Below are 13,440 nucleotides of genomic sequence, written 5' to 3' on the forward strand. Positions count from 1 at the left end.
CATATTATAGATCTATTTTAGAAAAATAAATATTAGACCATAGAATATGAGAAATAAAAAAAAATCATGGATTTTAATCAAATTTTTTATTCTTTTATCATTATTATTTCTATATTGTGAATATTGTATATATTATTTAGTAATATTTCAAGTAAGATTGATTTTTTATAGGTTATATTTACAACTTGTCGAACAAATAAATACACTTTTATTTGTTTATAAAATTTATTAAAAGCATGTTTATCTTCTTACCTTCTATTATTATTTTTTCTTGAACGCAACATCGATTCAGTTTTCTAAAAAAGTTTTAAAAAACTTTTTAACAGTCTGTTTGTACTGCTTAACATTTAAGACACTTCAAAATCACTTTCCCTTTTAAATTTGATTTTATTTGAAGCTTTATTTTTATTTTCTTTTACTTCCTATTTTCTTAATTACATTTTAGGCAAACCTACATATTGTAGTAGCACATTTTGCATAGTATGTTGATTTAAATCCAAATGATTTTTTTAAACCATTAATTACTTTAAAGTAAATTTTTTGATTTTTTAAGTGCAAATGGCCAAAATTAAATGAAAATAACAAAGAATTAAACGTAACGGTACAAAACAATGATGATCAACCATTAAAAGTAATGCTTTTGGCAGATACACATCTGCTAGGACCCATTAAAGGACATTGGCTTGATAAACTGAAACGGGAATGGCAAATGAATCGTGCTTTTCAAGCAGCAGTTACTATTCATAGTCCAGATATTATATTTATATTAGGTAAGCAATTTTATTTTGAATAGAGTTTGGTCTAAATTCGAGACTGTAATTACAAGATGTATTTATATGGACAAAATATTCCCGATAATAATTGACCCTACAGATAAAATATCCGTAGATACAATATAAATCTGAAAAAATATCTGAAGCAATCGAAGTACAAAATATCCCGATATTTTTTTTAAATTGATTAAAAAAACGAAGAAGTTATAAACAATCAAAGATTGCATTCAAAAGTTGCCCATCTTCTTTTAGCAAAACAGAGTTTTATATGTAATCTCAATGGCGAAACCCACGTATGATGTCATTAGTGGGTATCTCTCTCTTTGTTTAGTAAGGAATTTTAAACGTTCATATCTTGCATACTAGTAAAGGTCAACCCTAGTAGCTTAGTTGATCAAAGCGTAACCAATTCCGTTCGCGGTATTCCTAAGGAAGAGGCTCGTTCCCGCCGTCACAACAAAAATTAATTTAATTAATAGTTGTGATGGGCTGGTGTAGTGCATGGAATATGCATGAAGGAGGTGCATTCAGTCTCTGAAAATAATTGAGGAGCTGATAAATGAAATTATCAGCGAAAAAGGTGGTAAAACACATCTGGTATCACAATGGGCTCTATAGACTGTGTCCCTCGGGGACAGCCAATATGACCTAAGCTAACCTATACTAGTAAAGATTTTTTAAAACCAACTTCACTTTTCTGAAAATTTCCAAAAGTGCAATTTACTAGTCCTCAAACTCAGGATATTCTTAGAATGCAGGAAACCAGAGAGAACAACTCAGTCTAATTTAATTTGTTCTTGGCGATTCCAAGATAGAATACCTTGCGCATAGAAATCCAATGTCAAATGGCCTTGCCACAAAAATCAGAATCTGCTACTTAACCAAGTTACTACAAAATATTTATATTTTTGTTGTTCTAGGAGATTTAACTGATGAAGGATCATGGTGTAGTAAACAAGAATTTAATAATTATGTAAATCGATTTTATAAATTATTTAAGACACCAGAAGGAACAGATTTATATGTTGTTGCAGGAAATCATGACATGGGATTTCATTATGGGTATTAATTTCTTTTAATTTTAAGTTTTCAATTTTGTAATTTTATTTATTTATTTAAAACTTTCCATTTTGAAAGTTTGGAATCCATGTACTCGTAGTTTTAAATTTAATAATATACTCCCAACCGCACCGTGGTGATCCGCCTACAAATAGCCATTACTATGGCAGGTAAAACATTGGTGAACTGAGTTTTCGAGTCAAAGAACATTTGCTTAAGGGGGGAGGGGGGTAAATCAGAAATTTTTTGCCTCAAATTTTATAAATTCAACATTATTTTGTCAGCGGAAATTTTCAATGGCAACTAGCCAAACAGGGCAGGATAGGATTACTTCCGTACCATGCTGCCCTCGGTACAAACTTTGTAAAACGTCTTTTACACAAATATAAGCAAATCACTTCAACCAAATAAAAGCATTTAATTTTTTTAATTATATTTTTCCATATCAGCATATTTTTTGTATGCTGATAACAATTATGTCAACGACTTTGTAAGTTAATTGACTATAAACTTATATTTTTTGAGTTAACTACTTTAAGATTCTGATCAGAACGATTTAAAAATATTATGGTGTGAATTTTTTTACAGGATAACTCCTTATTTAAATGAACGATTTGTATTAGCATTCAGTGCGCCATCAGTCAAATTAATATCAATAAAAGATATTCATTTTATTTTAATAAATAGTATGGCTCTGGAAGGTGATGGATGCTTTTTATGTAGACCAACTGAATTGCAATTAAATAATATACAAAGTAAGTAAGTAAATTAATTCAAATATAAAACAAAAATTAGATAAGATAAAATTTAAGTATAGTCGTAAAATGTTGAAATATAAAAATTTTAAAAATAAGTCTTGGGTTTCGCTAAACTTAAAGACTTATTTTTATTTCGCAGACTTAAATAAATGTATATATTTTATAATTCAGATAAAATTACTGGCATTTGATGGAGAGGCGGTGATACTAACAGGTATATTACTGCTCCTCGAGAATTCTTTCACATAAAAGTTATTGTTGCCTTAAAATGAAAAGAATAAGTTGCCTTAATTTCTTCTTTAAAAAAAAATAGATATGATATGCTAGTTTTTTTCATGGTAATACTAATTATTTGGTAGCTTAGATCTAAAATGCCCGTTTCTGTTGCGAGAGGTATCATGTTGAATGAATTTTTTTGCTATTGTTAACTTTCTCATATTAATTCATATTAAAATTATTCTTCCCTTTTGTGAGATTGTCATATAAGATAGAGTTGTATATTTTCATTTCAAGACATTGAAATATTCATCTTGGAAAAAATTAATTTATTTTAAAAAAATATTTCTTGTAGAATCGTTAAAATGCGCTAAGGGTTTAAAGGAATATTGTCATCAAACCAGCGGACATTTATCACAATATAGTCGACCAATAATATTACAACATTTTCCATTATATCGTGAATCAGATGCTAAACGTTGTGAACAGCCTGATCCAGATGGTGCTCCAGAACCAATATTTTCAGAAGTTTTGCGGGAGCGCGTTGATTGTCTGAGTAAAGAATCAACTTATGCATTGCTGAATGATTTTGTTCCTCGTTTAGCAATAGGTGGGCATACACACCATTCGTGCCATCGAAAACATAAATTAAAAAATAATCTATTAACTGAAGAATATTCAATTTCATCATTTAGTTGGCGGAATAAAGAAAATCCTAGTTTTTTATTAGTAAGTACTTAAATTTTTTTAACACATTACCGTAGGTATGTAGATACTAATTCATAGACCCACGCCCAAAAAATTTACTGATTATATCACCATCGAGCCTTTGTGTATGCATTCTTTCTGTCTTTGCAAAGTACAAATTTGTCCCCCAAGTCCAAATTCAAAGATGCCTGTTTTTTCAAGACTGAACCGCAAGGACATTAAACAATTGTTTTGATCATCATTTAGCAAGTTCCTAAATACACTACTGGAAGCACATGAATGTAACTCAACATGAATTTAAGAATAATTTGTACGGCTTCTGAACGAGGATATAATATACACAAGTATGAAATTTTTATTTACATGCCTAGTTTATTCATTTAAAATTGTGGTAAAGCTAATAAATTTTTCAAAAAAGGATTATTTTTTGTAGAATTATTTTAAAATAAATTCTTTATTTTAAAAATAGTATCAAAATTCAAAAGCTAATAAGCAGTGCTTGAAAAAAAGTCTTTTCGATTGTAAATGGCTTCGCTTTTGTAACATGTAATTGCGCCTATAGTAAACGATTCTAAATACCCAATAGCAGCTCATTCAGATACAGTGAGTGCATAAGCCCAAAAAAAAAACTCTATTTTGCGTCTGTTTATCTCTACGGCGAATAAAACGTTTTAAGATTACTGAAAATGGTAAAAATTTTTTAAATTGAAATATTTTTTTTATTTTGTAGGCAAAAATTACGGCAAATAATTATGCAATTGCAAAATGTCATATGCCAAGGGAAAATACTGTAAATATATTATGGATTATTGGTTTTATATCAACAGTAGCATATATTACATTGTCAGAACGTAATTCTCGCCGAAGAAGGTAATTTATCATACATTTTTTTAAATCAAAATAGATCGTGGATTTTGATATTGAGTGTGTCCGGAGGTTCAAAAAAAAAAAAAAAAATTCTAAGTAATACACTCGTTTTTAAGTCAGATATTCAGGGAGTTTAACTATTAAGAACTTTGTTATTCTGACAACACGCCCTGTATATTAAATTTTCTACTACAGTCGAACCTAGATTATCGCAAAATTTGACATCTAAATCTAAGCCTTTTACAATTCAAGAATAGGAGTTGAAAATATTTGTTTTCTGATTTTTATTTTGTCTATACTCACGTTAATATTTGTCTACCTATTATAACTAATACATGATTTCGCGAGCGAGAAAAAATACTGGGATTCTCACTCATCTAGGTTCGATTATATACTGGGAGCCAAAAATGTTCCGGAACAGCAACCAAATTCGGAAAATAATGGTTAAAAAAAATTCATATAAAAATTAAATAAATAGGTGAACTTGACTTTCAAGCTCACTGAAAAGTGATTTCTAACTTTTAATTGTTAAAAGTGACAGAGGAAAACCTTAAATTAGAAAGATATGTCTATAAAAAAATTTTAGAGAAAGAATTAAGTAAGTATCTTTAAAAAATTATTCATTATTTTTTAATAACCATTTAACAAAAATTGATGTCACTAATAATCATTTTGTGATTTTATGATTCACTTTAATTTTTTTATTTTAAAGTTTTAATAAAATATTATTTGTTTTCTTTCAGCTGGTTTTACATGCATTATTTTCGAAGAAAAAAACCATAAAATCTTTTCTCGTAAAAATTCCATTATTTTTTTTGTTTCATTTAGGCGGAGGCTTAAGTACAAGGGACTAAGAATAAGTACTGATATAAAATTTGATCGGTGATGTACTGTCGTCTGAAATGTTCACTGAACTTGATAATTTGATAACTGCAGTGATAATTTTACTAATAATTCCATAAAGTTCATTGAACATTTCTGCATCAGAGATTAAATAAGGCTCCCATTTAAAAAGTATCTTAATACTTGATCGCTTGTACTTGCCTTAGCCTTAAACGTCATTGTATAAAAATAAAATACGTTTCTGTTCATTGACTCTGTACAAATTGTTTACATATTCCATTCAATAGAAATAAGTAGATTTTCAACAATTAAGGTGTATTTTCATGATGACGCTTAACGCCGAGTTTGAGCGTCAAATTGGGTCCCATGGCTTGTTTAGGCCGTGCTATTCCTAGGATTGATTTTGACGGTACGGGCTACATAAACATTTAAAATATTGCATACAATTTTAATTAAAAACAATGGAAATCTCTGAAGATTTATCATATTTTATCAGGTAGGTTCAGTACCATAATTTGACGCTCAAATCCACCGTCACGTGTCATTATGCATTTACTGAAATATTTATAGTTTACATAGCTGAAATTAAAAATAAACTTTTTTTTTTTTTTTTAAGTTAATTATTTTTCTCTAGAACGCGAAACAAAATTTAACATCTAATTTCATTTTGCTATCTCTTTTCATTGTGTAGTCCGTCAGGTTGATGGGCTAGTGAAATCACTTTACGAAATCCTTAGAACCACTTTACGAAACCCTTTTGAAAATGTCAAAATTTTGTTTTTACGATCAGCATTTTTAACCGTTCTAGTTGTTAAACTCATAAACTAAAATTTCAACTAAGCTTATAATACTTATACAGGTAATTTTAAATGAGCGTCCGTTAGTGTAGGAGCTTATTTTTGACACCATAACTTTAAAAAAAGTTCATCTGAACATGGGACCGAAAATTGCTTCCTTCGGATCTATGGCAATTATAAATTACAATTCGATTTTTTGCCAAATTTATGAAAAATTTTTATGAGAAATATTTTTATCGCCGAAAGTATTCCTAATGTTTATCGAACATTTTGACGTCGCTTTAAAAGTACTGCATGAGATAGGTAGATGCAAATCTATTTGAGAACTGTTAGACATAGCGAAAAGTTTGAGATTATGTTAAAAATATTTATCATAAAAATATCAATATCTTTTTCCCGAAACATTTTTTCAAAACCCAACGGATGCGGTACAACAAAATGGTCGACGAAATTTAACACGGTTGTAGTTCCGAAACTCTTTGTAATATTTCGTTGTCAAGAATAAATTGCTATTGTAACGGACAGTTAATTTAAACGCACCCTGTATAAAAACGTCTCCCGTTGGCGGTGGGGGGAGGGGGTTCAAGTAGGTGAGCACATAAAATTTATAGTCGTAAAATGTAGAATATAAAAATAAACAAGTGAAAACAAACAATTGACTGAGTTAATTGTTGAAATACCATGTATAGTCAGTGTTGATTTCTTTATCACATTACATATACCAACATGTGACACATACATAACTGATAATCAAGTATAGTACATATTATAAAATTTCCGCCCTAATTGTCGCCCTCACGGGTAAACAGTGATGTTTACGAAAAAATGTTTCAAACTAAAGTTGTTTAATTTTTGATAAGGAACATTTTTTACATTTAAACTTTTGTTCTATCTCAACGGTTTACAAGATGGATCCTACGGACCCAAGTCCCAATTGACCTATGATGCTCATTTACGAACTTGACCTCACTTTTTACGCCCTGAGTACGCTGTAAAAATTTCAGCTCGATATCTTTTTTCGTTTTTGAGTTATCGTGTCCACAGACGGATACACAAACAAATAATACAATCTTATAAGTGACGTATATGTTTGAAATAAACAATGTTGTTGCTATGCAAATAATTGATACTATGTGTTATATATATATAACATATCAATTATGTTCTGAACTAATTTGCGCTGTCACGGGTAAACAATAATATTTACAAAAAAATGTTTCAAACAAAAGTTGTTTATTTTTTTGTAAGGAACATTTTTTACATTTAAACTTTTATTCTATCTCTAACGGTTTACAAGATGGGTACTACGGACCCATGACCCAATTGACTCATGTTGCTCATTTACGAACTTGACCTCACTTTTTACGTCCTAAGCACGCTGTAAAAATTTCAGCTTGATATCTCTTTTCGTTTTTGAGTAATCGTGACCACAGACGGACGGACGGACGGACGGGCGGACAACCGGAAATGGATTAATTAGGTGATTTTATGAACACCTATACCAATTTTTTTTTTGTAGCATCAATATTTTTAGGCGTTACAAACTTGGGACTAAACTTATAATACTATGTATATTTCATATATACATGGTATAAAAATTAAATGCGAGCGATATGCGAAGACGACTGTTTATGACCTTTTGAAGTGTTAAAATTTTTTCGATAACGCTGATCGTTAACGTAATATTAGCGGAAAATCGTATTTTGTGAACTTTGACCCCGGGTAAATTTTGTAGCGGCATTCGGATAGATGGGGGCTTTTGAGATCTTGTTTAGAACAACAAATAGAAGGTTCATGAAAATCGTTTAGTTTGACTTATGAAATTTACAGTTTAGAATTTTTTATTCATCTAAGTACCATTTGTATTCCACATTCTTAAAGGAATCATTCTATGAGTATCAGGTCTCGGTCTATAGGTATTCTACCTATGCTTTTCTATACTTCCCCCTTCCTTCCATTTTCCCTTTTCCTATTTATGACATGTTCAGTACAATGATTGTATTGTTTAAAAAAGAATTAATAAATTGAATTTAATTGAATTAATGGTTTTTATTCATATTTCACTAATCTCATTTTAATAATGGATCGCATAAATGGATTTCAAAACTGTCATAATCATATTCTTTTGACTAACGATTATATGGTTATAAAAATGATAATAATCATAATAACGTGTAAGATTAATTAACTTTACTCGTTCACGATTAACTATTTGATTGTTAATTTTTAATAATTGGTCAGATTAACTTTTTGCCAATACTGGTAGACACGCTTATTAAACCTGAAGTAATCTTACTAAGCTTATACAAATTTGAAAATTAGGAACTTCTTTACTGAAAAACCAGTTAAACCACATATCATTTATGAAAGTGTTTGAGTCAGGAAGTTTACAATTTCGTGCAATGCGTAGGTATATCTATAATATCACATATATTTTGAATAAATTATTTTCTGTATATGTCGTTTACACGCTATCTATATTAAATCGGTGTTATATAACTACTGGTGTAATATCATATAGCACAACAGTGCGTTAGCGTAGATAAGTAAAATGGAAAATTGAAAGGGTAATGTATGATGATGTATGATGATGTATATGTGAAATGTGAATGTTTTTGTTGTGACTATATATACAGGACGTCAAATAGCCCTTTTTCACACCCTTATATCTCAGAAACTACTGGAGCTATAATGTTGAAACTTTCAACTTAAGTAGATATTGACCCTGGGACGCCGTAAATCAAAGCTCACGTTCACGGCTCTCATCGTTTCCGAGCAATAACGCGTCAAAAAACGGCCACGCCCCGAAATTTTGTCACTCACTCATATAAATTCACAGCAAAACTGAGAAATGGTAGAAAGATGCGGTTTTCATTAAAATAAATTAGAGAAAAATCATACCCCAGAAAAAATACCAAATATCAAAATTTTTAACGGGAAATGGGAAATTTCGCTAATTAAAAGTGCATTTTTAGCCCTATTAAAAATACATGCTAAAATATGAACCAATCAGAAGGCTAGTTTTTTTTCCTATACAATTTGTATGGGAAAACTAAAATACGCTTAAAAATTTGTTATTTATATAATTTTAATTAAATATTGATTAAATTTGAATAAATATTAAATAAATATTCAAAAATTAATTGTGTATTTCAATATTTCCAACTTAAAATATTATAAAAATTAAATAAAATAATAAGACCATATGAAATTCAAAGTACCATGTAGAAAACATATTAAAATTATTATGTTACATTAATTAGGAAAATTTTAATTTGCTTTTATAACAAAAACTGTAAGAGATAGAACAAAAGTTTAAATGCAAAAAATGTTCCTTGCATAAAATTAAACAATTCTGTATGAAAAATTTTGTTGTAAAGGTAATTGTTTTCCCGTGAAAAGCAAATAAAGTAAAAAATTAAATTGCAATTTTCGAAAAAACGGTAAGAGATAGAACAAAAGTTTAAATGTAAAAAATGTTCCTTACATAAAAATAAACAACTTTTGTTTGAAACATTTTTTCGAAAAAACAATCATTTTCCCTCGAGAAAGTAAATAACCACTCCTGTTTTTTTCGTTAATGCAAAATCCAACTATTTTTGTCCTTAAATTTAAAAAAAGTATAAATATAATTTCACAAGAAGTTTTAAACCATTTTGCTTATTTGTCTTGTAGTGTTTACTACTAATTGTTGCAATGACAACGAATTTTATTTTCTTAAAAACAATGGTATTGTTATGTTCAACAATAAATAATCTTGCAACCCAATTTTGAAGCCGACACCCTCAATCGATTACGTTGAAATTTTGTAAGCACGCTGACTTTGAATTTTTATGGTTGACTTGATCGAATTTTCTCGTTGCTTCCGCCATATTTTGTTAAATGGGGGGGGGGGGATCTTATTACTCAATTTTAAAGCAGATATCTTCAACCGATTGAGTTGAAATTTTGTATACACGTTTAGATTTGATAACAAAACATGGTAAGGTTAGTGGCGTTATTATTTTTCCATCACTTCCACTATAATTGATTTATCTATAAATGATTCAGCTATACCGATTCTAAGGGACTTCTAAATTATAGAAAGATGCGATTTTGGACATTCGACAGAGACTTGCTTGAATTGAGGGTCAACCCATGCGCAGTACTATTACATGTAATCCTCGTGTGCGCACTAGCAATTTTTAAGGCCTACATGTGCGCAGTAACAAAATATAAATTTAGCGTATGCGCAGTTGCAAGATTCAGGATAAATGCATTCGCACAACTATAATTATTGATTAATCTGTGGGCACTTCCCGGATATAATACCCAAATATGCGCACTAACAAAATATAAAGTTCCTGTATGCGCAGTTGTAATATTCAGGATCATCCCATGCGCAGTACTATTACATCTAATCCACATGTGCGCACTAGCAATATATAAGGCCTACATATGCGCAGTAGCAAAATATTAACTAAGCTAATGCCAGTTCTAAGATTCAGGTAAAATGCATGCGCAGAACTATCATTTGTGATTAATTTATGCGCATTTTCAATATTTAAGGACCAAATATGCCCATTTGCAAAATATAGGGTTCCCGTTTGCTCAGTTGTAATATTTAGAATCAACCCATGCGCATTACTATTTCATGTAATCCACATGCGTGTACTAGCCATATTTGAGGCCTACATGTGCGCAGTAACAAAATATAAATTTAGCGTATGCGCAGTTGCAAGATTCAGGATAAATGCATGCGCACAACTATAATTATTGATTAATCTGTGCGTACTTCCCGGATATAATACCCAAATATGCGCACTAACAAAATATAAAGTCCCTGTATACGCAGTTGTAATATTCAGGATCAACCCATGCGCAGTACTATTACATCCAATCCACATGTGCGCACTAGCAATATATAAGGCCTACATATGCGCAGTAGCAAAATATTAACTAAGCTAATGCGCAGTTCTAAGATTCAGGTAAAATGCATGCGCAGAACTATAATTTGAGATTAATTTATGCGCATTTTCAATATTTAAGGACCAAATATGCCCATTTACAAAATATATGGTCCCTGTTTGCGCAGTTGTAATATTTAGAATCAACCCATGCGCAGTAACATTTCATGTAATCCACATGCGTGCACTAGCAATATATTAGGCCTACATACGCGCAGTAACAAAATATAAATTCAGCGTATGCGTAGTTGTAAGATTTAGGATAAATGCATGGGCCGAACTATAATTTGTGATTAATCTGTATGTACTTCCAATATATAAGACCCAAATATGCACACTTACAAAATTTAAGGTCAATGTGTGCGCAGTTGTTATATTCCAGATTATCCCATGAGCAGAACAATTATATGGGATCAAAGTGTGCGCAATACCAATATATAAGACCCAAATATGCGCACTTACAAAATATAAGGCCCCTGTATGAGCCGTTGTAATATTCAGGATCAATTCATGTGCAGAACTATCATATGAAATCAAGCTGTGCGTATTACCCATAAATAAGGCCTAAATATTTGCAGTTACATAATATTTGTCTGTCCGTTTGCACATCTGTCTGCCAACACGATAACTCAAAAACGAAAAGAGATATTAAGATGAAATTTTTAATGCGTACTCAGGACGTAAAAAGTGAGGTCAAGTTCGTAAATTATCATTATACGTCAATTGATTCCTAGGTCTGTGGAACCCATCTTGTAAACCGTTAGAGACATAACAAAAATTTTAATGTAAAAAATATTCCTTATAAAGAAATAACCAACTTTTGCATAAAACATTTTTTCGAAAACATGACTGTTTACCCATGAGGACGCAAATTAGGCGTAAATTATATAGAATGTATTATATAATAATCAATATCAGTTATATGAAAATGAAATTTTCCTTATAATATTTATAAATAACACAATTTTGATGACATCTTGTTCGGCATATTTCTTGACGTACGAGGCTCAGTATTCAACAGTAATTCAATGTATGCATAATGGTGAGTTAAAATTGTTACAAACACTTTCAACTTAAATACTATTGCCTGGCAAAAAGAAGTGATATCCCACCAAAAACATAAATGTGTAAAAAGGCGTAGATGAATTCCAATAAACTCAATTACGTCAGCCCAAAAAAGTTGTGAAATCCCGTAGAGAAAAAAATTCTTCGAAAAAAAATTATTAAAATGGCATAAATTTATTGCGTAACTTTTCCGTAAAGAAACATTAAAGTATTACATTAGCAACTTTTCGGTGACTTCATACCTACACGCACCTGTATAGGAGAACAAAAGATAATCGTTAACCCCCTACTATCTCCCTCCTCCCCTCTAATGTTATGACGTAATAATTTTTTCACAACTTTTATGAAACATCAAAATTTAAATTTAAACAATCAAAGTATTCTTTAGATTAAAGTCAAGCACCTACTTAACAAAGGCCTAATTTTTTTTACTAAAGTAAGAAAATTATTGGTTTAAATTTCTTGTCAAGTTTCTCCTTAGTACGTATTTATTTAATATTTTACTTCGCAAGTTTTTTATTTTTAGATTCGTTTTTATATTCCGAAAACTTGCGAAGTAAAATATTAAATAAATACGTACTAAGGAGAAACTTGACAAGAAATTTAAACCAATAATTTTCTTACTTTAGTAAAAAAAATTAGGCCTTTGTTAAGTAGGTGCTTGACTTTAATCTAAAGAATACTTTGATTGTTTAAATTTAAATTTTGATGTTTCATAAAAGTTGTGAAAAAATTATTACGTCATAACATTAGAGGGGAGGAGGGAGATAGTAGGGGGTTAACGATTATCTTTTGTTCTCCTATACAGGTGCGTGTAGGTATGAAGTCACCGAAAAGTTGCTAATGTAATACTTTAATGTTTCTTTACGGAAAAGTTACGCAATAAATTTATGCCATTTTAATAATTTTTTTTCGAAGAATTTTTTTCTCTACGGGATTTCACAACTTTTTTGGGCTGACGTAATTGAGTTTATTGGAATTCATCTACGCCTTTTTACACATTTATGTTTTTGGTGGGATACCTCTTAGGACGATGTTAAAACATCGGAAGAATTAACTGCTTAAGTGCTAGGTATTTATTACCATTGAGTCTAGCCAGTAAAACAAAAACAGTGTACTTTTACTATTATTATCAGAACAAAGCTGCGGCGGTATAAGTAGAAAACTCAACAATCTTTAGTATAATAAATAATATTTTCTCACCTCCGTGCAGAAAGTGTCAACTTTTGCCCCGCTGTGGAAAACGAAGTTGCCCCTTTCTGCCTCCGCCGGGGAGAAAAATAGTATATACACCACGGAAAAAAGTGTTTATTGATTATACAGAAGATTATTTTTGGGCTTATAAGAACATAAGAATAAGACGATGAGTCGATGAAATAAAAAATAGTTAAAAGAAAGCATGGATTTT

General features: G+C 30.3%; 1 protein-coding gene across 1 annotated transcript; it reads left to right on the forward strand.

The window, feature by feature from the left end:
• The first annotated feature begins 46 nt into the window (after nucleotides 1–46).
• Nucleotides 47–5,831, forward strand: LOC123292322 (metallophosphoesterase 1 homolog). The gene is made up of 7 exons (XM_044872942.1): nucleotides 47–151; nucleotides 554–770; nucleotides 1,694–1,835; nucleotides 2,421–2,587; nucleotides 3,162–3,535; nucleotides 4,245–4,384; nucleotides 5,125–5,831. The coding sequence occupies exons 1-7, from the start codon at nucleotides 47–49 to the stop codon at nucleotides 5,162–5,164; spliced, it is 1,185 nt and encodes a 394-aa protein (XP_044728877.1). The 3' UTR covers nucleotides 5,165–5,831.
• The last annotated feature ends 7,609 nt before the right edge of the window (nucleotides 5,832–13,440 follow it).

Source organism: Chrysoperla carnea, chromosome 1 (genome assembly GCF_905475395.1).
Source record: "Chrysoperla carnea chromosome 1, inChrCarn1.1, whole genome shotgun sequence".
Classification (NCBI taxonomy): domain Eukaryota; kingdom Metazoa; phylum Arthropoda; class Insecta; order Neuroptera; family Chrysopidae; genus Chrysoperla; species Chrysoperla carnea.